This window comes from Melanostigma gelatinosum (genome assembly GCF_949748355.1).
Source record: "Melanostigma gelatinosum genome assembly, chromosome: 13".
In the NCBI taxonomy this organism is placed as follows: domain Eukaryota; kingdom Metazoa; phylum Chordata; class Actinopteri; order Perciformes; family Zoarcidae; genus Melanostigma; species Melanostigma gelatinosum.
Genome location: NC_136646.1, coordinates 15,143,845 through 15,170,495, shown reverse-complemented (window position 1 = coordinate 15,170,495; position 26,651 = coordinate 15,143,845). Strand labels below are relative to the sequence as shown.

General features: G+C 42.7%; 1 protein-coding gene across 1 annotated transcript; it reads right to left on the bottom strand.

Moving 5' to 3' along the window:
• Positions 1-449: 449 nt before the first annotated feature.
• On the bottom strand, positions 450-26,488 carry gcgra (glucagon receptor a; the record flags this gene model as incomplete). Its single annotated transcript, XM_079282081.1, has 14 exons — positions 26,377-26,488; positions 9,892-10,039; positions 9,289-9,385; positions 7,523-7,630; positions 7,294-7,388; positions 7,053-7,147; positions 6,165-6,354; positions 4,610-4,769; positions 4,370-4,430; positions 3,754-3,823; positions 2,047-2,135; positions 1,799-1,943; positions 911-952; positions 450-815 (listed from the first exon to the last, which is right to left on the bottom strand). Exons 2-14 carry the CDS (start codon positions 9,943-9,945, stop codon positions 450-452), a joined length of 1,572 nt encoding a protein of 523 aa, XP_079138207.1. The 5' UTR covers positions 9,946-10,039; positions 26,377-26,488.
• Positions 26,489-26,651: the final 163 nt, after the last annotated feature.

The window sequence follows — 26,651 nt, the reverse complement described above, 5'->3', positions numbered from 1 at the left end:
ATTTGATACACAGCACAAAGTAAAGTAGAGGCTCAAGCAATGACCCTGTTTTTTTGTTTGTTGTTGTCTTGTTTTGTTGCAATTTGAGGTTTGAGGTTTTTTTATTTATTTTTTCATTATTATTTTGCATGGCTTATCTGCCTTGAGATGCTGCATTGTTCAACATGCAGCAGTTCCTTTCGCTGTCCGACAAACATCTACAGAAATCCGTTCACGAGGCTCACATCACATTCGACTTCTCAGCGTGGGAGTCTGCCGTATTATTCTCCGTTCTCAGGCTGTGGAGAGGGCCGAGTGCCACTCGGCCTTCAGGTGACATCGGTCTCTGGACTAAGACCGCTTTGACGGATGAGTCAGCCCGGCTCTTCACAACCACCCGGGGTTTCAGTATGTCAGAGCTCAAGGCCCTCCAACATTCCTCCTCATCATGTTCTTGTTCACAGCTCCTCTCAAAGGTGGCTCTCCACATTCTCTCTCTGACCCTCGTAACACCGCACCTTGTCCGTAAGGCTGATGTCCTCCAGTAGCGTGCAGCTGCTGATGGTTCCCTCGTGAATGGGTGAGGCGCACCGACTCGCCCCCTTACTGCCGACCCCACCGTTGTGGCATCCAGCCACAAGCATGTGCGTCTCCTCGGGGCTGCAGACCGGGGACGAGGTTTTGCCGATGTCCGGGAGATGAGGCACTCGGGAGACGTGGTTCAACAGGCTGGCTGTCTTGGTGTTGGGGGTATTGCTGTAGGTGTGGCGGTACTCCTCCTCGATGTTCCTCCCAAGCTTCCAGCGCTTCCACTTCTTCAGGATCTCTGACTGCACCTGAGGAGAGGATGGAGACAAAAGCGGATGGTATTAATGCGATAACGGGGGAAAAGTCATTTTTTGTTTTTTGTCACAGAAGTGAGGAGACTCACTTCTTTGTTGACGAAGCAGTACAAGATGGCCACCAAGAGACCCTGTGGAGACAAAATAATGTGAGTGAATATTGTTGACAATCCAATGTGTTGCTGTCAATGCATGCACCTTTTTTTTTGGTTAAATGGGGCAGTTGCAAATGTGTTGCTTTATGACAAAACTACGGAGTGCAATCACACGCATGTCACAGTATCTCCTGTTGTCTTTGAAGACAGACTTTGTCTTGTGGTCTCTCGCTGTTTCTTTCTTAATTAAGGCGTTTCCCGTGTCTATATTTGACACACGTCTTCTGTGTCCCCGTATCGAAAAGGTCACTGTCACTGTGTCGCTGTGTGCCGCATGTAGCAGCACAGACAGCTCATTATGTTAATGTCAAACCTCCTGACACATGAGTGAATACAGCACAGTATTCAGTTGTCTGGGGAAAGACAAACCCAGACACGAAGCAACATCTGTATCGCTGAAAACAACTCATCTGGAATGACACTTAGACAAGATGAAAGCATGAATTTTTATTGTTCATTTGGTGTCGAATGAATTATGAGATTTGTATTTGATGAGGAGATAAATGTAATTTTCAGCTGCAGTTGTCGTCTAATTAATCTTGTTACGGTTGATTCAAGCTGGAGAACAATGGCCGTGCTTTGAACTTCCTGTTTTGCCATGTCTTACCCCTTTATCTCACATCTCTCCCCAGAGCACATTGTTGCTTCCGCTTTTATTTTTTGACTCGGTGCAGAAAGCAAATTATCAACCATAAAATGCCTCATCAATGCCTCAACTCTCACTCGAAACCCCTGATCTAAGCTGACTGTTGACGCTGAATTCTTTCATGAATGGGGTGGTTGTTGTGAAAATGACAATAGAGGCGTTGGTTCAAGTCTAACCTGGAAGGAGGAGAAGAAGAGGTCGCTGAAGAGCTTGGTGAGACGCAGTCCGATGGTGGCCTTTGTGGACTCGTCCGTGACAAAGATGAAGACCACCTGATGGATGCCCAGCAGAGGGATCAGGGTTAGAGTCGACTTAGCCAACCTGAGATGGACGGGGATGAGAGAGGGAGGACAGAATAAGTGGAGAGAATTTTCTGATGTAGAGAGCAAAAAAATAAATAAAATGTTTTGACGTTTGAGCTCACCTGAATTTGTAATCTGTGTATCTCATTTGGTGCGCTCGAAGTTTTGACACAAGAATTTTGATGATGTGGATGAAGATAAGGAAGTTGATCTGTAAAAGACGGAGACATTTATAGTGTTTATAGTAACCGTTTAATTGCACGATAAAGGTTGTATGTGCAAAGGTTTTGAAACTCGGCTGCAAAAACATTTGAGGTGTACAGTTTTGACTGCTTTGCTGCTCAAAGCATTGAAAATTCATACTTGAAAAATTCAACAGCGATACGTTTCTCCAGAAACAAAGCACAATCCTCATACTACCACATACTGTACATGCAAAAAAGTATTTCCAATGAGAACTTTCCAAACTTTTTGCAGGTAAAACCACCACTATCTGCAAGGATAAATCACAAAAAAAACATGTTTTGCACTTTCCACTATTGGTATTAAAGTGCAGTGACATCAAGGAGCCCTTTCATAGCAGCTGACATTTCAAGAAACGGCAGGAGTTCCTCTAATGAAAATCACTAATTTTGTGACCTTTACAATTAAGTTGTATGTTACTGGTAATTTGCAGAGACGCCCGAACAAAGGAAGTGAAAGGACATCATGTACACACAGTGCAGTCAAATGTCCAGACATGTTGTGATTATTATAAACAGTTTCTGTTCAGTAAAAATTATATAAACTCAAAATAAGACAAATACGTACCACTTTGAAAGTCTCATGATAAGATGGTACACATGCTGTTGATTTAACCACTACATACTTGATATGCATACACTGCAATGCGTACAGTATCTAACTCGTCAAACGCCGCCGCTTGGTCAGTGGCCCTAAGCTTCATCTACGTACCCTCTCCAGCGTCGGCTGGAGAGGGTACGTAGATGAAGCCCCTTCGGCTCAGGAAAAGAGCGTGGTTGATGTGATCTTGACTAATGACTCGCATCACTACAGAGTGACGAACGACTCATGTAACTAACGAGTGATGTGTCAACGTGTACTTTTAGTTTCATCTCGGATCTCCTGGACCAAAGTCCTGTTTGTTTGAATCCACCCCTCCAAACCGCCTCACAATGACAAAATCACATGTTCTTGCAGAGGCATACACGTGAGTGTAGTTTTCTACCGATGTGCACCTTGAACGTGGTGGGATCAGGGTAAAGAGGGAAACACTGGAATGGGAAGCAGCCCTCCCGTCCCTGCGACAACTCAAACACAGGAATTCCTGTGAGATACAGGGCACTTAGCAGGAAGATTAATGCATGGAAAATACCAGGATGTCTGTGTAACTGGGCTGACGTTAGAGCAAAGACAACTCTGACTTATATAAAAGTTAAGCACTGACCTTTGCAGAGCACACCTTCAATAAAGGCCTGGTCACGGTATGGAAAGGGCTTAGCTACACTCGCAAAAATTGTATTTCCTTAATCCAAAAACATTTGTCTCGTAAGATGTTTTCCAGATGTTTGGCCTAAAGCACAGACAGCCTTTTACATTTCATGAATAAATGAAGTGTTAAATATTGAATCGTGTATGAATGGAAACGGTGGAGTGGTAAATATGAAGGATTTTAGAGTGTATGCACTTTTTTTGTCAATGCAAAAATGAATAAACAACTTATGCACTTTGGATTTAAATGTTTAGGAAACGGCATATCATAAGGAAAAAGGAGGGAACGTAATTTAAAAAAAACTGCAACAGAGTGAGAGCAAGGAAGGGGAAATTACCACAACTGCCAGCAGTATCGGGGAACGGATGATCCACCAGTAATTCATGTTTATATTTTGCCCCCAGCACCTGAAAGAGAAAATCACAAAGGAAAGATCAGTGTAGCAAACCAGAAACACCTCACATGCTGTCAAACATGGCTCACTCTCAAACACATGTCACTACACTCAGAAAGCTGCTGATGAAATGTGACGGCACCATGATGGGATTTTAAAACTTTACGTAGCATCACACTGTGTCGGCGGTTTAGAAAGTGCAGCTTTAAGATCCCTTTCACCCGCATTTGCTGCTTAAGAGTGCACTCCAGATCCTGAGTGTGGGTACATGAAATATTAAAAACACGCCAACACCGCTGTTCTGACACAAAAAGTGCTTCTGTGAAAAGTTAAGGTGCAGCCAACTCCTCGTGTGGTAATTCAGCGTTAAATTGTCCGCAAGCTGGTGAGTATCAGCAATCATATGTTTAAGAGAAAGAACACCTGCCAGATGTTTTTCAGATATGAGGTTCTGTCAACACATGTGAGCTAAAATGTCAAATGTTTGGCAATCTCCGACAGCAGCTACAGATAGAAGACGTTAGTGAATAGAGAGAGGCGGAGCGTTGTGGAAACTTACTCTTGATTTTCATAAAGGTGTTTAGCTATCATCCAGGGCACGAGGAATATTAACGGGGTGCCTGTAAAGAATGAGAGCCGTCTAAATGCAAAGCACTCATTTTGTCCACCAGCGTTTTCAGCCTTTTACATTCAATCAGACATTTTAATTCATCTGCTCTCATTTCATTTCCTTTCATGCAAAAAGTACCACTTCAGCACATAATGCATAACCCTGCACGTCCGCTAACCGCCAGCTCACCCCAGCCAATGCACAGGTAGATTTTGAAGTAGTTCCTCTCTGTAAACACGGTGATGACCAGCAGGTTGTGGAGGTAGATGCCTTCCACCAGCAGCCAGTAGCTGTTGGCCATGATGCTGTACTGCATCATCACCATGGCGATGCGACAGTTAACCGCCGTCTGCAAGACAGCAGCAAGGTTTATTTCATCAAAAATACATCAAGCGGTCTGATGATGAACATTTTTGAGGAAGAGTGATGTGAATGGTGAGATCACTGCTGCAGCACATGGGAGCCCCTTCTGCCGCCAGGACTCAGACGTTGTGCCGACAGCCATGAGATTGTACAACAGCAGCCACTGCAGCCAGCTGTGACCCCCGAACATTAACTGTACTGTTATACAGGTCATAATTATGGCTGCACATATCCAGGCCATGTTGGAGCTGATGTAGTATTACCATGTACATGTTTTATATGGTACACGATGGCTACATCAAGTCATCAGCGTATAAATGCATGCTTTGAGGAAGACCCTGGCCCAGATATGGAATAAAGTATTTAAAACATGAATTTGCAGCATTGTGCAGCGTTGAGAGCTTTATGGTTTTGTTCTGTTTGGCATCGTCCCGAATTCTTAGGGACCGTATGAGAATGACTGGAGTGAGAAGGGAGGGTAAATTATTATGCTTCAGTTTTTAAACTTGCAAAACTCTGCCCGTAATATCTCAAGTACATTTGGTGTCATGCACTGAGTTGCAAATCACATGCTTTTTCTTTTTTTCTTTCAGTACATACCTGCAGCTTACCTTACAAAGTACGTACTGGTTGCATGCATTCAATTGAGACAAACCACTTTGTCACAACATTGCACCTTAAACTTTGACCTTCTTGCTCATATGTCTGCTGTGCAGAGGATTGTGGGTCAGAATGGCCAGAAAACCCAACTTGCTTGCACACTGTAAAATGTGACCGAATGCATTACATTCTAGTATTTTTGGCAAACTGCGTTTGACATACTATGTATAGAGACACACTAAATCTTTTTCTGGCATACTCTATTCTGGCATATACTATTGGAACACACAAACTGTCTTTCTATTTAGTTTCGTCTGTTTTCTGTTTTACTTTGAAAGTTCACTCCTCATCTGTGGTGTTTGGATTTACATCCCGTCGTCTTTGTGACTTTTCCGCCCTGATCAGTTTAACTTGTTCCTCATTGGTCCTGCATTCACCTCACCTTCTGCGCAGCTTGTTAATGTCACTATACCACCTCAGTTCCTTTTCTTCTTTGTCGGGTTGTCTCTCGTTGCTGCACGGGGTTTTCCTTTGCCTGCACCTGCCAGCTTTACTTACCTGCCTGTGTGAATTGCGAAGCTTTTTTGGGCTATTTAATTATCATCACTGAGTCTGTCAGTCTCTGCATTCTGGGCCTCCCTGCCTGTCCTGCCCCCTGCACCGTGACATTTAGAGTGTTAAAAAATCTCAACTCTCCCAAAAAAGACTCATACCCTCCCCTTTGCAAAAATAAAGACAAAGTACATAAGTCTGTAAAACACTCCCCTTCATGACAACTGACCTCATTGTTGACCAGCAGCTCCACTGGAGGCATAGATGCCCGTGGGAACCCCTGCTCCTGGTCACTGCTGAGGTCCTGCGACGTGACGTTGGCCTCCATCAGAGCGTCTTTGATGAGGATAGACAGCGCTCGCAGGATGAAGGAGGCAAACAGATTCATGTGGATGTTGTTCCTCATGCAGTGCAGTTTCCTGATGAATGAGAGGCTTTAATGCTTTCACCCGAATCGTTCCAAGATCAACTAAATCACAATACAGCTTTCCATTTAAAGTAACACTTTGAGATTCAGGGATATATGGTCATTTACTTTATCCCCTTGTGTTGGATGAGGATTTCAAATATAAATCTACAGCCAGCAGCTGGTTAGCTTAGCCTACCAACAGCACCTTCAAAGCTGACCAATTGTTGCATCTTGTTTGTTTCACACAAAAGCGTGAAACCTTTCACCGGGTGTTTTGTGTCGGGACTATTTCTTGGCTGAGAGCTGTTGCTCGGGAACCAGCAGAGATTCCAGGAAGTGTCGGAGCCAAGAAATAGTAAATTGCAAATGCAATCTTACATTTTGATACAAGGTGTTGCTTGGTGAGCTTTAGAGGTGCTGGTAGGTAGATTTTGTTCGCTTTGGAGAGAGCCAGGCCAGCTGTTTCCAGTGTAAGCTAAGCTAACCGATTGCTGGCTGAATCCTTGTGTTTAACGGACAGACGTGTACGTTATATCAATCATATCATCCAACTCTCCACCACAGAGCGAAGAAGTGCATTTCTACCTCCTCCTTTAAATGTAATTGTTCCACTCCCCGTTGTGTTTGATGCAGATCAACGATATCTAATTATTTCCTGATATTTTACTCCATTTCTTAGAAATTAGTCCAACCAAAAATCCTTATTACCTGAAAAATATGAGGATGCCAAGCGCCAACACCAAAGCCACCAGTGATAAGGAATAGCCCACAGTGTACATGATCCGAATATGGCCATAGTACTGCTGCAAATTAAAACGCAGACGAACACATAGACTTTTGTTTCCTTTATTTGAGAGGGGAAGTTTCAGTTTTAACAGTAACATTGCACCTAATATTTCATCTTTTAAAAAGTTATTAGTATGTCTAATGCAAGAGAGATATTTCTTACCAGACTTGGATCATTCGAGTCACACTCGCTGGTATTCTTCATTGTCACCCACTGGCCGTTTGCATCACACTCCTGATACACCATGCCGTGTTGAACTAAGCACAAACACAGACAGACACAGCTTCAAGTCAAGTCCAGTCATCACGGACAGCTGTCTTTCTCTGCAGCATAAGTACTCTGCAGCAACACGACAGCACAGCGTGCATCCGCTGACCCTCGTGTCTCTTACCTTCATGGTGCCACGGCAAATACCAAGGACACGACACACTGACGGTGGTGTTGGGGAGTCCATCGGGCCAACAGGCGTAATTGTCAAATTCCCTGTTGCACACGACGCCTGGGAATAAAAACATACAAACATGAAATATGGGTAATTCTTTTCATACAATCGCAGCCCTTACACACTGTGTCTGTGTCTGTGGTCTAGAGAGGTCTAAGTCGTGGAATAACGTCTCTGAAGTGATGGCTTCTGGTGGCCAACATCTGTACACATCTTGGTCTTTTCATCTTGAAGTCCTCCATCAATGACCGTCTGCCTTAACACACCTTTCATCTTCTCAACGCAGGATGTAAACAGTACCGGCTGTTAGTGTATAGAAAGGCGGATGATCAGCTCCTGCTGTACTTCGCTGTCACACTCATGGGGTGACGGGACCGGTGTATGAGTGCCACGGATATGTGATTTCATGTGAAGTGTGGGAAGCAGCCTTTTTGAAAGTTGGAGCATCACTGTTCTCTCCATCTCTATTCCACAAGCTCACAGACGATAATGCAACTGAAGGGCACTTATAGTTCAACGCTGTTGATGGAGTGAGCTTGTAAGAAATTTGAGCAAAGAACTGTGTTCAGTAGATATAATAAAAGTGTTTAACAATTCATAATTAAGAATTCATAATTAGTCATAATCATAAGTGTTTTGGAAATGCATAATTAAGATAAGCATAAAGTGTTTTAGGATAAGCAGCTAGAAGTAGAATTTGAGACATGAAGCTTTTGCCAAAGTTGCAGAAGTTTAACGTTTATACTGAAGGATTATTATAGAAGGGATTAAGCAATAACTGACAGTCTTTGAATGTGTTAGGAGCTCAGGGAAAGAGAGTCATGAAGACAGGCGTTTACAGAAGTGCACAGGGAAGTTAGCGAATAGGAATTGGGATAAACGGAAGGGGAGGAGTTGCGAACGGATATGAGGGCGGGAGATAGAAAATGTTTTTCTGCCTCTTTTTAGCGTGTGGTTGCCGGGGACGGCTGCGTCCTGGGACCAGAGGTAGTTTTTTCCAAAGTGGGTTAATATTGTAATATTTCTAAGGAGTAATTTACTCCATTGTGTAACTGTAATCGTACTTGCATCGGTGGGATTAAATTCCTGTTAATTGTAAACCAGTTTTGGTAGATTTATTGTTGCAGCGTGTCGACTGTACAAAGCAGCCGGACACGTGCTCTGGCCTCCTCGCTGTGGAACGGACTCAAACTTCCACACCGGTGATACCGCAACCGAACCATTACCAGCTCCACTGCGTCAGATAGTTTACACTGCATCGCAAGGTGATCGTAAATGCTGTTTATGTGTAAAAAATGAAATGACCTTCGTATTTACCTTCTCAGAAATGTCATCAGAGCACCAAAGATGATTAAGGAATCGTAGTTTATCATTATGTGCACTTTGTTTTGTCTCTGGATAAGAACCTTAATACCTACAATTATTATTGAGTGCTGATGGGGTGCCAGTGTCGTTAAAGCAACAATTACATTTTTACTCACGTGAAGATTGTCACTCATATTGACAAACCCACTGACAATTATTTGACCTAAAACAGTCTCCACCAAAACTAAAAAGTAGAGTAAATGTTGGACTTTAATTCATCAGGTGGCCAGACACGCTACTCCAAATGAATGTTCGTGAAGTGCTCCAAATCTGCTGGATGTGTAAATAGACAACTGTAGGCTTCTGTGGCTCAAAAGTTTTAAAAGTGAGTTACAGTATTTTTAGCTCACCGGTGCTTGGCGGCTCTCGGCTGTTGTTGCGATCGCACTCCTCCATGTACAACTTCCAACTCTCCTTCAGCTTATCCAGAGACGCAGCAGGAGACACCTAAGGAAACGGTGGTGCACACCCAACAAAACAGTCCAGTGACACGAGGAAGGCCTGTTATTCTGTATTGATGTAGTGCGTGAGGCAATTGGGCAAGAAACGCGCTGAGAATGTGGACTCCACACAAACCATGAAGACAAAGCAGGAACATGAATTGGCATTCATTTGTTTCACTTCACTTCATATATACAGTAGCTGTAAACAACCCATTGTCAAGACACTGTGTCCCACTCTAATGTGTTGTCTGCATGGGGGGGTCTTGCGCTCCTGTATGGACGGGCTGATCTACACACTGTAATACTCATGTGATTAAAATCAACAAGGACAGACAGTTTGTTTAGGCTTCCACACCACGACTCTAAAGAAACAACACCCACCCCCACACTCTAAAGGCCAATGACTAATGGCAGTTCACAGACTCATGTGGATGCTGTTTAATTGTGGGATAAATCTGTATGTGTGTGTGTGTGTGTGTGTGTGTGTGTGTGCGCGCTCTCGGGACTTACCTCAATGCTGCAGGAGACAATCAGCATTGCTGAAAAGAGGAACAGCCGTGACATCCCTTATTCCTGCTGTTGGTGCTGGGAGGGGATACTGCAGGACGGGGAAGGGTTTTCACCTCATAAGGGGGCTTATCTACGCTGGCCACACTGCCTGGATGACACAGAGACACGCAATCCATCAAAGCTCATTGCAAACACACCACTTATGAGCTCGCCTCAACTTGGCCGCGAGAAAAAAGAGGACCAAAACAGGAAGAGGTTGGGTCAGAATTACAACAATAATCAAGCCGCGGTTAGCAAAGTGGACTCATCGGAACGAGACATGTCCGGAACATCAAACACGTGGCAAAAATGCCGTTTGTCCCATCAATAAGACAGCTGTGGCTCAGCAGAGCTGCACCCATGCAGGAAGTCACAGTCGGCTGCCGTCCGCCTTCATCTTAAAGCCTGTCAGCGTTTGATCGAGCGTGTGTCAGCGTGTGCCGGAGGTCACTCACCTGTGTATCGATTGACGCCTCAAACTCCCCCCGCGATTTTGTTTGAAGCCGGAGAACGGGACGAAATCTGAAACGTTTCTGCAAAAAACACCTTGACCATGGAAACATTTTTGGCTAAAACGTTTCAAATTCCATTCTGTTCTAGTCTCGTGGCAGCGAGGAGGGGGGGCTCATGTTGATGTGTTTATCATTTCTTTTTACCGGGGGTGTGTTTGCTCAAGTGATAAGAGCACAATGCGTCATGACAGACGGACAGTATGTAATGTATGTGCTCAAGAAAGCCTCAGTTCGAATCAGAGAGTCTTTTAGTCTGCGTTTTGACCGAATGTCAACAAGCGGCTGAAGTCTGGATTGAACGAGCCACTGAGAGCTTCCAGTCACAATGTAAATGCCCCCCCTTTATATTACAAAGCTCTACTGGGAGTCAGACTTTAGATAATATCTAAATCAAAGAGCCATGCTTTCTAAATGGCCTGTTCAGTATAATGACCACAGGATGCAGTTAGCATTAGCTGTAGTGCAGACTGACTGGGGGTCAGATCTACTCTTGTCTGGTCTGACATCAGGTCAGCACCCGTCCAGCTGAGATCACAGCACTGCCTCTCGTGCCCTTAACGCCATCAGACATGTTGACGTCACAACAACAGTTTCAAATGTTATTACGCTTAATGTACTGTGTGTTACAGCAACACGAGTGGCTTGAACCAAAGACGCATCTCTGGTATGAGATGTCGGCTTTGATTAAAAAACTCCAGGATCCGTAAAGGCACATCTTCATCACGAAAAGAAAAACTATGTCAAACCCCACCAGACCGGGCATTATGCTCTGCTAAACCAAACATCTCTAGTGTAAGAGTGAGTTCTTCTAGTGCATGATATGTAAGCATGTGTTGAGGGTACAGTAGAGAGGCTGGCACACATGTGGGTGAGCACATGCTGTGCTGCTTACGGCACGAGTGGTACGCCAGTGTGTGACGGTGGGTTGCCCCTCCTCTCTCTCTCTCTCTCTCTCTCTCTCTCGCTCTCTATTCACACAAACACATCTAGAAGCTTATTTACGAAACCACCAGTCCACCTGCACCACTTTCTGCTACGTAGCAGCAAGTAGGAGCAATGATTAACCAAACTCAGTCCTGCAGGAGGGCTGACGAAAGAGAGACAGAGAGAGGTTATGTCAAAGTAAGAGAGCAAGGCAGAGAAAAAAGAAAACTTTTTTTCTGTGCCCATTTTTTTGTCCTTAAACTCGAAAACACTGACCATTAAACATTGGTGAAGATCCCACATACGTTTATTTTTATATGAAAACAATAAAGTGAAGCATGTGCTACAATTAGGTGACTAACTGTTAACGCCACACTGAAGACCCCTCTCTGTTTAATCTTACTCCTTGGCCTTTACACCAAAGGTCTTTCTCTTACCATCCTACAAATGCTCACGTCTCACGTAACAAATGTGGACGTTTTCTGCTTTGACTCATTCACGTATTCGCGTATTTTCAGATGCCCCAAAGCTAAACACAAAACGAGGCTTTCCTTAAAGTCTTGCTGAAAGAAAGCAACAAAAAGCCAGAACATTTTAAAGATACACCCTGAGGACATATGCTCGTAAGTCTCTCGTGCATTATTTGTGCAGATTTGTCACACACGTGTCAGCTTGGATGCGTTTGATGCAGGACGATGGGAAGCACGTCACCCATTTGGTGGGAGCTGGAGCAATCGGTCTGATGGCGATTTAGCCATGGGGGGACGGGGGGGGGACTATATTTCTGGGGTTCCTGTGTACACTTCCGCCAGTCATTGTTTACAGTCGGATTAGCAACTTGAGACGCAAGCCTGGAGTTGGAGTTGCGAGATGACGTCTACGACCGGATTGCCTCACAAGTAGCCAATTAGCCGTGCTAATAAAAAGCCGTATCGTCGTCAGACGACAGCTGATGGGGTTGATGAGATTACATTTCGGCCTCTTTTGCTCTCCACATGGACCGTTTCACTGCACGCAACCAAAACCCGCTCAAACGGTATTGGTCCTCTGAGAGCCAGACTACAAGTGGAAACCAGAGCGCTTGCGATACCAAAATTTTGCAATGTGCAGAATCTTTTTTATAGAGATTAGAATTGGAGCGGAACTAATGGGCTTGAAGGTGTGAGGCTATAGTTAAGCTCGTATATCCTGCGGTTATGATATCCTGCGAGAGCTAAGCCTCTGGGCTCCCACTAAGCTGTGAGTCGCTCGGCCCGCTATGGATCCAGACCAATGGAGGTCCAGAACATGTGTTGTTTAGCAACGCTAGCTGTCTGTTCCAGGAAATAACCTGGAGCTCTTATCGCTAATGTTGCACATCAGATTTAAGAGGTGGCAGCTGAGAGAGACGGCAGAGCCAGAGGGACCTGTCAAGCAGTTTGGACCTGTTTCTTTTGAGTTACGAAGCCAAAATGTTTCACCTCTGCTTGGGGATATGTAAAAAAATACGTAATGCTCTTTTTTTCCCCAGGCAATTTTAACTGAAATACGAAATGCCCTTTACTCTCTTTGAGTCCATGGACAGACAGCTATTTGTTTGAATAATGCCTCGTCATTTATTTCTATTTGAGTAAAAAAATACACTGACGATCTCAAATGAATGACGCAAATTCCCTGAATGTCCCAAACAACATAAACACTGCTCTTTGTTCAAGTGCATGTTGGATGGCTCAATACAATGGCCACTAACAATTCCTCTTGTTTGTCCAAGAGTACTTACCTTTCATTTGATTACGCTGTCTAACAAATAAAATTACAAAAGGAGAGGATGCGTGCATGATTTCAGGTTGAGGGGGAGCAGCAACGATTAAAAACAAACCTCTCGGAAAACACAACAACTGTCCGGTTCACAAAATGTCCCCAAGCAACGATCTACCGTGCAGCTTTCCTAATGCAGAGGTGCTGGTGACAGCGGGGGGGAAATCACCCATCTTACACAACTTTCCTTTGCCTTGAATGAGGCCTTGGTGCGTTTGTTTATCACAACATTCACCAATGTAGCTTTGTTTCTGAAATATCACACGGAGACATCAACCGAGAAGATGCAGCACAAATCCAAAGTCGCTTTGTGTATTCTTCCCACTTCCCGTGCTTTGAGTAAATAAGCCGCTCATACCTCAGGGCTACAGATGTTACACTGAGCAGAAACCGTGCTGAATGAGAGCCTCACTATCTGATAATAGGGTGACGCAGAGTTCAGTGGAGACCGAGCATCATGCTGTTACATGTTCTGCGACTTGGCTGCTGCAGAGAAGACGGCGCACCACTTCAAAGTGAATAGCACTCTTATCCGTTTCTGAGTAAACTTCAGCTATTTGACGGTAAGACTGCTGGTATGTGTGTTTTCTATGCAGTAGCACGAGATAAAGATAATGTTCTGTGCAGAACACTAACATCGGTCTTCACTCAGTCTTGGTCTCTCTTTTTTTCTGCGAGCTGTCGTGCAACCATTAACACATCATAGATCACATCTATGGATAAACTGTTGTTCTGCATTTCAGCTGTTTTGTTTGTTTCGTCGCCTGGCCTGTCTACGTTTACGTCAGTAGGGGATTTCCAACATTCCCCCACAAATTATTTAGAAATACCCCAGAGAACTTTCCTATTGTTGCATGTACAGAATGGAGTCAGATTTTTTTAACTGATTTCAGATGTATTGTATGTTTTCAATGGGCAGCCATTCTGAGCAGATATACAAGATACATTGCCAATAGCAATTTTCAGAAAGTGTCAAAGTGTTTTTTAGGAGGACACGACCAAGGCAAAGTTACACACCAGATCACTGTGTCTCAACAGGAAATTCATCCAGACGAAAGCTTCCTGTTGATGTTCTACTTATTGCCAAAAGACACACCAGCAAATTACAAATACAAGTGGATCAGTGGTTTGATTTGCAGTTACAGCATCGCACCAAATATGTTACCAAAAACCCCCAGCGCAAGTATCGAAACACGCAGGAATGTCTCACCACGTCTACATAATCCAGGTCGTGCCTGTGATTGATTATCCATAAAGAAACATGTGCTTCGCTTGTTAACAACCACGTCGCTGGTAGTCTGTCTCAGGGATTCAGTTGTCACGTCTGTTCGGAGATGTAATCATTTGCTGCCTGCTGGCATTCTGGCTCTGTTTGGAATGTAAATGTGAAGTCCAAGGTTTTGCTCGTTGTTCTACGTTACATACCTTTTCCTTGCCTCAGCGAACATGATCGTTTTAGTTAAAGTGTTTGCTGAAGTGTTCCTAAAATATTCCTCAACTGGGCCCGAGCTGCTCTTACAGGAATGCATTTTAGACATGTGCACTCCACACTTACATCAACGAGTTTTGTTGAAGAATTAACATTTCTCACTCGACTCTGCAAATAAGATGTGCTTAAAATGTGCTTTGTGTTTACAGAGAAATTCGCAGGATTACAGCAGCATAGCGGATAGTGCAAACAAGAAACATAGTAAAAAACAAGATCAACACAATATAAATTATATACATTATAAATATGTAATAAGCAGTAAGAATACGAACTAAGTACAAAAGTAAAAAAATTCACAATCACTAAAACATAACTACAACTAAAAACTAAAAAATATTATATATACAGACAGAATAATTGTATTGCACAAATACAGTGAATCACTAATTGTTAATAGTAAGACACAGTAACACAAGTATCTGATTGTCCATCATCTGTCTCCTCAGCTTCCAAACATGTTTTATTGAGAGAAAAACAAACAGTATTTATTGTCTAATAAAGGGTCTTGTCATTGACCAACACCTAAACCTTTTTCATTATTAAACATGGACTCGAGTAAGACGTTATTGTGTCTTTCTCATGCAAAACGACAGGGACGATAGTGTGTGCGAGATATGGAAGAGGTAGAGTTAAGCCGAACAGCGCACATGGTTTCAGCTGCGTTGTGTGGCTAACCTCTGAACTGCTCAAAACCTTCGTCACTGACCCCGTTGCATTGTGAAGCAACAGAGCGCAACTCGTCTGCGTCGCATCGCGGCTCCAGTGACCCAGCAGCTGCATGCTCGATGCCTCTTCTGTGTGCAGGCGATTGTCAACTATTCAGAGGTCGCATCTGATATATGTGGGCGGGAGACAATGACAAACGGTTGTCTAACATTTGAGATGTACCTTTTTATTGTGTCAGAGTGAGTGTGTACGGGGGTTTTGTACGGGTGTGTGGGAAGTGTTGGATGCTGTTTCATACACTCTTTTATGAGGTGTGTTGGACCTTTTGATCTGTGCCTGCTGTGAAACAACATCAGCCCTACAGGGAGCCTTTTATTATCACCTACCATGTTCACCATCCTACACTGTTTCTACAGTTTCATAAACCCAGTCGATTTATTTGTAGTAATCATCACTGCAGAACTCACATTGGAAAAATAAAGAAAGGGATGGATTAATTGTCTTAAAACATAACTTGGCTGTTTTTAGCTTATTGCAGATATATTGGTGTATATGTTTGCTGCTAAGAAACAAAACAATAGAACAAATGTCAAACTGTAGGTTTGAGGTAATTGAGCCAACCTGGCCTCACAAAAATAAATAAAGTTACCACGAACATTTACCAACGGATTACTTGGTGGTGGCATGTAACGTGTTACAATGACGTGGCTTAGGGTCCTTTTTCGTGGTGGACACATGAACTAAATGCATCCACATGAATATGCAATGGACAGAGCATAAATCAAAAAATTAACATAATCTGCCCTCGCGGCTAATAATATTTGGTAATAAGAAATATAACGCTGGTCACTCTGCATAATGAGTATTCTTCTTGTACATTTGTCTGATAATACTTACCTACTTTTAAGTAATATTTTGAAGCATCTGAATACGTCTTCACACACTGCAACCAGATAAATAATCACCACCAATCACTGGCTTCAGTGCAGATATGCTTAAGCCACCTGATTATCGCATTGAGGGACCATGCATAACTTATAACAAATCCAGTGGAAAGCTGTTTCATCTGGGCAACAAATGCAAGCCATGCGATTTGTGACTGTACATTTCTACTGAAGCAGCATATAAAGCACAAAACTAGCATTTCAGAGCTGTCTCTTGAGAATTAAAAGGACTGCAGTGTCACAGTAGTAAATCTCCAGGAAACATACAGATTTTGTGTAAACAAAGCGAGCAAGAAGCGAAGCGAACACAGACATTTCTCGTGTCAACACTTGCAAATTAGCATTACGAAAAGCGTTATTTCTGCGAAGAATATGATGGTACGGCTGTTCGTTTTGTGGTGTGAACGATGTCGCTTGATAAATGTTCCAACAGCTGAGTGAGTAATGACACTGCTTTTATTCCACGACTGTAAAAATCGGAGTTAAGACTAAAACAAAAATCCTGGGCTGCCTTTCTCTTCAAACATGTCTTTCTTATGACGCTGTGACACTGTACAACATCACTGAGTTCAGGGACTGTTTGACAGACAAACCCTGTTATCACAACCACATGATAAACCTGCATAATTAAGTCCGATGGGGACTGGGTCTGTTAAGGGAAATAAACAAATACAGATTGTAAAAAAAACATGCCTTTCAGTGTCTCTGAACCCAGTTTGTCCCCCGAGAGTAAAGTACGACTTGGCAGAGTCACAAAGCAGATCTGAAAACTTCAAAGAGACACAATCAACACTTCCAGCAGACATGATGACACTAATGAGACATGCTCCTGATAGATGATGCGTGTACTGTACGATCGACGGATGGGATTTATTAGAATGAGGCTCCAGAACAAAAGCAACAAGAGGAGACGTATAAAGACAGAAGGAAGACACAAAAGACGTACAGTAACTTACGTGACTTCCTTCCAATGTCGCCACATTCAGAGATATATTCACACACAAAAATACTCTGGTTTTAAATGTTTAATATGTTCAGAGGAGGAACTCGCAGTAGCCCCTCGATGCACTCTGTAATGTTAAATGTTTATGAGGTAACTCCAAATAGACCTGGGTGATCCCTCGTGTATCCACACGGCTCTATTGTACGTCCAGCTCTTATGGATGCTGGCAGGCAGTGTTTATGTGCAGTAATCCCCCGAGCTTCTCCATGCAGCTCTGTCACTCCGGAGAAGCTGCAGAGGAAGAGGTCAGGGACTCCTTTAATGGAAACAGAGACTTGGACCATTTGAAAAGAGGTAATTATTGGTTGGTGCACTTCTCATCTTCAACACCATCAGATCAGGTAAAAGAAAAGGCCAAGTACACCATAAAGCCAGCGCAGATAACGGCTTCAGAGGTTTCTTCTCATTTACTACCAGTTGTTGTTTTTGTAAAAACAAACTACACATCTGCTCTTGTGCAGGAGGAAAGAGAGACTCAGAACTTTGAACGGTAGACGTACAACCATGAATCAAGTGGATGTTTGTTGAGCCACTACTGTAACAGAGAGGATAAGGCTGCTTTATGTTTTCATAATCACCAAATCCTCTGAGGAGACCATAACAAACAATGAACGTATGCCACTAATGAGCGTGTGTAGCCTCAGTCTGATGTTTACCCTGTGTACCAGAACTTTATTGCTATAAGATCATTGCACTGGATGACAAATTGCTTTGATTCAGATATATATATTAATATGAGCACTTTGTGGCTCTAGACGACGATGAATTAATTGCCTTCTGAACTACTACTATTTTTCCCACTCGAGAAACATCCAGTAGATTGTGGTGATTTGTCTTTATTTCACTCGGCTCCCGCCCCCGTCCTCTTCTTTATCGCTGGTATTCCTCGTCTGTGTTATCTCACTCCATTTCCCCCTCTTAGCATCTGTATCACCCTTCATCTAAATGAACTCAATTCCTTACAACCTCTTGGCAGAGAAAAGCATAACGACTTATCCACCTTCTCAGCCATACACACATTATGCTCTGCCACTCAGTCTCACTCTCACCCACACAAACACACACTTACAGTCGATGCTTAAAGCCATCATTGTGTAAACTTTCGTCTCAAGTGCTCTGTAATGCTCCCAAAATAATTTCGGCTCGCCAGAGGTGTCTGGTTGGTGTTTTTTTTCTCCACGCATGCCAAGTTGTTGTTTTGTTGTTGTCTCCAGCTTGCTTGTTAGCAACAAAGAAATCAGAGGTGCCTCAGCTCCTGCGGTCTATGCATTCCATCTGGGGGTTTGTGTGCTGCTATAACACAGTAATGTCAGTAAAATATGTAACTATGAATATAAACTATAGTATAGGACCTATACTATACTTATTACCATTATTGTTGTGTTATTGATTCATCATTTAGTCTGTAAAACATCAGCAAAAAAAATAGAAATGTGTCTTGTTTTATCCAACTCGTCCAAAATCCAATTAGGGTACTTTCATAGACAACCAAAGAATGTATGTCGGCCTACTATTAATTCACCTTTAGTTCGGATTAAAAATGAATAGCAAACAAAATGTAAGATGTTCAACACTATTCGCTTTAGAATATCAAAGAAATGAGAGAAAAATCAATGAAGCAAAAATGGGTCAAAACAAAACAATGTGCTGCACAAATTAAAACATTTACCAAATGTATGCATTCGGTTGTCTTTAAACCTTCAGCACGTCTCACTGCTGGAGATGGATTTATACAGCTTCTGGGTGACAGTATGATAACCAAACACGCTATGAAAGGGCATACAAAGAGAGGTGGATTGAATTTAAATGTGTCCGTCTTCCGCTTGCTCATATGTGTTTGCAGATAAGATGTGCTGTGCTGTTGGATGGATGTTGTGTGAGGCTATCTTGAGCTCCTGAAAGAATAGCATAGCTAATGGCAGCTCTTTGGAGGAGGGGAGAGGAGGTTTGACAGGAAATAACCGTAGAGACGAACGGCATGAATCACCGTGCAGCTACAGGCAGGTGAGAGGGGTCACGAATTATCTCTGTCTTGCGTATAAACACATCAGGTGTGTTTAGACTCAATACAGAGCACATTTTAGAGGACGGCCAACAGAAAACATGCGTTTATATATCCTATATATTCTTATTTCATGCCTGTAGAGCATCATTTTAAATTGTATTATACAGTGTTGTGAACCTGAGTTTCAAAGAGAAATCTCTCCCACTAGTGGGAATAATCTCCACTCCTGTGAATACTGTATGCTGCATAGCTCACCGTGCATGAACTCTGCACTTTGGAGAAGTAAGCCAAGACTCAGTTGGACGCAACACCTCGAATAAATAGTCTAAAGTCATGCTCCATTTCATCAGCAGTGGTTTAGTGGAAGGGTTGTTTGGCTTATTTTTAGATGTTTTTTAGGTGTTGAAAACTTAACAAGAAATATACTGCACGAGTAATAAGCTTCACTTCACTACTATTGAAGTTGTTTGAGATCACAGTTGCGATCAGACCTTTGCACTCAGAGCCCCCAATAGGCAGCAATTACCCTTGTGAGACCATTTGTTTTTGATTTTCAAATGTTCTTTTCTGTGCAACAGTTTCATTTTTAAATTACATTTGGAACCAAAAACACTAGGAGCTAAAAGATTTGCTTTCTTTCCGACTCAAAGGATATAATCAGCAGCTACTTTATGTTTGTGTTTTTTCTCTTGAGGTTCTTTCACCGTCCTGAGCTGTGTTTGTCCCACGAGGACCTAATTTACAGCAAACTATCCTGATTTGTTTCTTTTGACTCGTTCAGATGGAAACACAACTATTATGTGCCCGGGGACATGAAATGAGTTTATCTGCTCTTCCTTTGTATTATTAATATCAATCACTCTAATCTGAAAACAATTTACTTTACCTACCATTTTTAGATACATTTGTCATTGTTGCTTTTATTTGCTTTCACCCTTGTTTGACTGTTTTTATTCCTGTGAAGCCTCACGAAAGATTAGTATTTGTATATGCTCGATGAAGGATTAGACACATCCAACTGTGCGACAGAAGCACCTGATATGTAAGTCAGACTATCAACGATCTTATGGAGTCATTTCACACAAAAAAAAGGAAAAATCACAAAAGTCAGAGTAGAACAGTTTTGTTTTTTGTTTAAAGAAGAAGAAAAAGTTCACTCTACAATAAGCGGTGGACCAGAATGTGCAGATAATTTGTTTGTGGCTGGAGGAGAAGTTGTCATGTGTACGGCGTGCGACCCAAAGCCCATAGCAAAGGCATAGTTGCAACAGTTCCCAGTTGAGCAGTTGATGAGATAAAGCGACATGTTGTTTGTGCTCTGTACTGTGATAATAGGCCATGTTGGGGAGCAAAAAGCAGCTACACTTGACCCTCGACCCACACACAAGTTGTGAGAGAGGAGGGGCGATTTTTAGAGCCTAACAGTGTCAATCTGAGCAAACAGAAAATGGCTCAATACCGTTACCTCCTCCGGGGTTTACAAAGCAGTTCAGAGAAAAGCAAAACCTTTTTGTGCTCTTTTATCTTCCTCTGCTGGTATTGATTATCCCGCGTTTAATCTCTATGCTCTGTTCTCCGCCCTGCATGGAAGTGTTTACGTGTACACCGAAGCAGTATTTTACTTCCCACATAACTGGCAGGTTAAGTGAGCACAACTGCTCCCTTTCAAACTCTCAAATCTGATCCCCAGCTTGACCAACAATGACCCGGGAACAGCCCCGTGCCGTGTTCAGTCAGCGTGTAGGTTGGTCATTAGCGAGTAATCACATAAGCCACATGGAGCCTGATTGTGTGATTCATCTTAGAGCACAAGACAGCACAAGTGATGTGTTTCCATCATCACAACCCACTGGCTGCTCTCAGGCCAGCATGATTTGTAAGAGTCCTCTGAGATAACTCCAGTCGCAACCTCCAGAGTATGAAGTAGATAACTCAGTCCATCGACAAAACATTATCTTTGATTGAATTTAATGGGCAGGTTGATTGTCTGAGGAGTGAAATGTACCAGAGACCCAAGTATGTTCCGTTAAGTGTCAACATATGGGAGGGAGCACTAAATTATTCTTGGTCCACATGCATTGAGTTAAAGTATCAAATACCTCTGGCTCTCCACTGTCAGCACCACACTTTGTTCATCTTATATAATCAAAGTGTTGACAGTGTAAAATGTGGGACTACAATATACTTACAATATTTCCTAATTCAGTTATAAGTTGCTGTTTTTATCGTGCAATCCTAACTGGCTAGTTTGAGGTCACCCATAAGAAAGCCAATGTTTTGTTTCAAACAAACATTTCATACCAAATTAAGGGACACAGACTTCGGAGCACGATGTCCTATACCGCCTGAAATAAAGTCTCGCGCTTAACAGCAATGTGTGATCTGCCAACCACAAAATAGAGTTGCATATTAACATGTAAAGTCAAACAGAAATTAAGAAAATAAAAAAATCCGAATAAATCGGTTGGTGGGCGTGAATTATCTTTGTTCTGGCTGACAACGCTGGTCCTGTAATTTGATAGGTCTAATGTCTGTGTAGGCGGGCACTAAAAATAGTTCATGAAACCCCTAAAGTTCAAGCAGACACACAGTGAAGCAGCTGGTGCTGTTAGCTGTTGCGTTTTGCTGTGATGACCATCTGTGATTTGAGCACGCTGCTTGTTCCTCTCTGTGAAAACTTCCTTTGGCTGTTATTAGCGCTACGCGTCCTGCCAAATGCTACATAACCAACTCTATGTGAGCTTGTTAAAAAGCATCTTGCATCAACATTTGCTGCTTATACAAGACCATCAGGTGATGCAGTCACGGCATCTCCCAGCAATGCCCTCAAATGTCAGTCGAACACCATGGAAACACCTGCTTCAACAAATATATCAAAGAATTGTTTTCTGATTGTGGTAAAACACACACACTTGCAAACACTAATATATAAAATACAACTTTAAAAAATGACACGTTTTAGCTCCTTTTTGAGCGGCGCTGCAGAAACAATTGGAGCTGTCCGCCATGCGGGGACGTGTGACTCGGTGCGTTTGATTAATCTTGTCGTTTTTTTCCCACTTTAGAGCCAGCAGCATCCAAACATTGTCTGGATTTGTTCACAAGGGCAGGAAGGTAAGCCGTTGGCAGCCACCCAGACCAGAGTAAGTGATGGAATGTGTTGCACTGTATATCTGATTCCCGAGAATGAAAGGCAACAGACGCTGACCAGAGACCTGAGAGCCAAGGCACCGCTCAGAGCACAGCCCACTCTGCGCTGTGACCTGTGTGACATGTCTATTCTGATGTATCTCAACAAACAAAAAAACAACAATGGCGTTAGCTAACCCCCGTGTGCGTCCTCCACTATCTCAAATGGTTTTCTGTTGCTACAGCAAGTGCCTCTGTTTATTGCTCTATAAAAAACAAATAAGTAATTTGATTTCCTCCTAGAGATAAAGAGCTCTTTACAAGAAGAGGTTTCAACAGAGGAAGTGACAGTGCTGGCACATTGTCGTGTGTGATTTAATAAACTCTTAACTTATCCGTTTAACCCAGCACGTGCCTGAAAGTCAGACACCAAAATCACCCATCAAATCGTGGCCCCGAGCAACATGGGAGTCGATTTCTATTCAGTAAGCGGTAGATGTTTCCTGCCACTAACAGGAAGGGATTGGTTCTGATTCTTCCCGCTCAATTGTGTATTTAGACACTGTGTACATGAACATGTGCAGGACATGAGTGTGTCTGTGCGAGAGTGTGAAGGAAAGAAAGTGTGCACATATTGGGGTTTTTTCCCGTGTGGACCAATGGTAAATTAAGTCTACTCTAAAAGTGACTTTACTTGTTTTGACCAATATCATTTGATTCAAGAACTGTATGAAATACAAGTGAAAAAAGGTGCATGCATCATCTCTGAGGCGATGACTTTAGTGCATGTCTTTGAATGTTATTGTTTGATTCTCATGTACCTATGTGCACACATACAGTGTGGGTGTGTTCACAGAGGTGCATAGGTGTTATGAGCTCAGTGGCACACATGGCTAAGTGAAGCCCAGCGGCGGTCTTATCGCCACTCTGTTACAATCCAGAGTGACAGCTCTTTGTAGTGGAAGCTATTCTTAGCCCTCCTGGGTCCGTCGCAGGGGTCCGCCCGTACCGCAGCCTGTAGAGCAGCACAGGACGTCCGTAGTCGCGTGATGGCTGCTGACACCCCCCGTCGCACCTGTCCACCGCACCACCACAGGCCACCATCCAGCTGAGGATGTCGTGGTCCTCCGTAACTTTTGTAATTGCAACTGCAATTTGTTTCTATCTCATTCTTTCTCAGCAGGGAGCACAGAAAAAGACATTGTGTTTCTCTCTTCTCCTCTTTCATCTTGTTAGATTCTCAGGAAACCACAAAAGGCAGCGAGACATCAGAGATATGTCCTCTCTCTCTTCCCTTCTTAAGCGTTCGCCTCTCTTTAACCCCGATCTTGAAGGGTGCCAATCATCTTATGCGATACACCTTCATGGATCGACCGAATGCATTTGAAAGTGTTGGACAAGACGTTTCTACGTGGCTATCACTGGTAAAGATGTACTATGCACTCAAGTTCAGAGAATCATTGATCCCTGTCATGTGTCCTCCCCATCTTCGATTTATTCCTCACTGGACGTCTTCACCATATTTCTCCAGCAGCCACAAAGCTGAATGTTTACAGACGGGATAACTCTTGTCTCTGCAGCCTGAGTGCTCGACTCAGAGACTTACAGATCAAAGACCTGCAGGACGAGCGCAGGTTTGTGGACAACAAAAGCCCTAAAGTGCTCTGCAGACAGCGCTGTGATATGTGTTTGACCTGGATCTGGATGCCTCCCCATCATTTCTTATATTCTTCTTCTATAAACGAGTGTATGTAAAGTTCAGATTTCCTTTTCAATTGCTTACATGAAAGTAGATGCCACACACTGCTCTTTTAACACGGTTATATTGTTGTTTGACATATCAAAGAGTCAAGGGAAAACTTAAATAAGCCTGGAGAGTGAAGCATATATAAGTTAGCCCTCCCTCACCCCCGCAGTCATTTTCATACAGTCCCTTCATCGGTTATAAAAGTTTGTTCGGTACAAATCTACCACCTGGGTACGACTATTTCACTTGACTCCAATATCACTTTCTTTCAAGATGTTTATAAAAGTGCCATTTTCTTGAGTCTACTGTGAATCTTTAAGATTTTAACATTCCTGTCTTGACAAAGTCCGAAATAAATGTGTCTTGAAGGCTCAATGTAAGACTTAATGACTCACTTTGACGAATAGACTGTTCCTTGCCCCGTCATCACATGCGACTAACGGTATGCAAGTCAACTGTGACCAGCTGTAATGACTCATCTCTGTGGCCTACTGCTGAGATAACATGTGGATCTTTGAGACCACAACACCTCACTCTAACAAAGCAAACATCCACAGCATTAACTATCAGCAGTGTATGTGTATATATTCCGTGTTTTGTGGTGAGAAATTCTCAACAAGAATAGTTTTCCGACCACATAAAATCATTCGCACCTTGATGACAAATCACAGCTGAGATCACACGATCTGATACCGACGCTGTTTTCCTTCAGGCGCAAAATTAAACAGACAGTGTGAGCCAGGACAGAGCACTCATTTGAATACCAACGCGTCTTTTGTCGGATACAGTCTGTGAGAAAGAGATACATGCAGCACTCTAAAGGGTGAAAAGGTCAGAAAGCACTCACTGCTATCAGTTTTAGCCCCTTGCGCCACATCACATTCTCAGTCATTTAGCTGGCGAGCTTTTCGAATGCACATTGTGCCGCATGTATATGAGGGTCGAATGAACAAAAGCAACCCCTAACCCCGACACACAGGGGCTGATGCTTCAGTAAGAGGCATGTGACAGATGTGTTGGGGTGTGAGAGGTGTTAACAATAGGTACATGTATTAGCTCACTGTGTGAGGTGGGATACAAGTTACACAGGGGACTGAGATATGTTGTTCTCTCCCTTTCTGCGATGCTGCCCAAGTGGCTCTAATTAGGATCAAAATCACTCCCAGACATTTGAAGTGTACACAGAGAAGCACTGTGTTTATCCTGCCTGGTACATGATTGGACACATTTTACTAATGTACAGCACAGGATTCCCATGGTTAATGTGCCTTAGAATAGCAAAGTCCTTTGTGAAATAAATGTATCAATAAGAAATCTAAACATGTCGTGTTAAATATTTGTTGAAAGTCTTGAGTTCCTAGACGTCCTCAGTTGTTTTAGGCTTTAATATGTTTCATAATTCTGAGTAAGAAACACAATATATTGCAGAAAGAGGGCAGAATAACTAAATTAGTTATTCAAAATCTTAATTTGTTTGTCTTAAACTTGGATTTATTTGACTGAGCTGATGTGGTCTGCAGAGCTTTCATTGTACAGTACATGGGGTGGACACAATAACAGAAACACCTTACCACAGAATAAAATGCAACAACCACAATTTACAGCATCCAAATTACTTTGAAGTTGCATCCTGCATCATATTTGTAGAATTTCCTGCATCGTAATATTGTTCATGCCTGTGCAGCCTGATTCATTTTTGCTCCTCATGAAGCAGCTGCATTGTACATTTTTAATGACAGAACATGTTTCGTTTATTCAGCACACACAGATTTTTCTACTTAAAATAGTTTGAGAGACGGTGCAGTTGTGTTTGTGCTTAAGCCCATAAACAGTCAATGTGATGTTAATATAGGTAACAGTGCATTATTGTAGATACCTTGACATACACGCAACTAAATCACACGTGTGGTTTGACAGACTGTTTGAACAGTATAGCGATAAGTGACACTAACTGCAGCTGCTGGAATTATGATTCCAGAAATTAAACTATGTCTCAACGTGTGAAGAAAAAAAAATCCCAAACCTATTAAGTGACCAAAAACGTCTCTGCTGCACTCAATAAGTCGTTTAAATCGCACTTCGACATAAACATACAATTTCCCTATGAATAAGCAGTTTTATCGCGAGGTTTTCTACAGCCTATAATCAGTTTTAAAGTTAGTGATATTTCAGATCACTTGAAGCACACGTGGAAATATCATCAGATTAAATAATTGGAAAAACAAATTACCGTTGACAGCACGGGATTCCGCTGATGTCCCCAATCTGTACTGCTCATCTTCTGGGCAGCATCTGGCGGACAATATTTCCTCCCAGTTCAAGTGACTCCGCTGTAATCCAACTTTCAAAATAAACTACCGCGTGCGTTCAGCTTCACGTTGGGAAGACGTCCTCTGTCCTGTCAGCGACAGGAAATACCTTTAACTGTTTTTTGCGTTTTAAACAAAAGGGTTGAAATTAGATTAAATTTAAAAAGAGTAAGCGTTTGAGCTCTGGTCGCAGTTG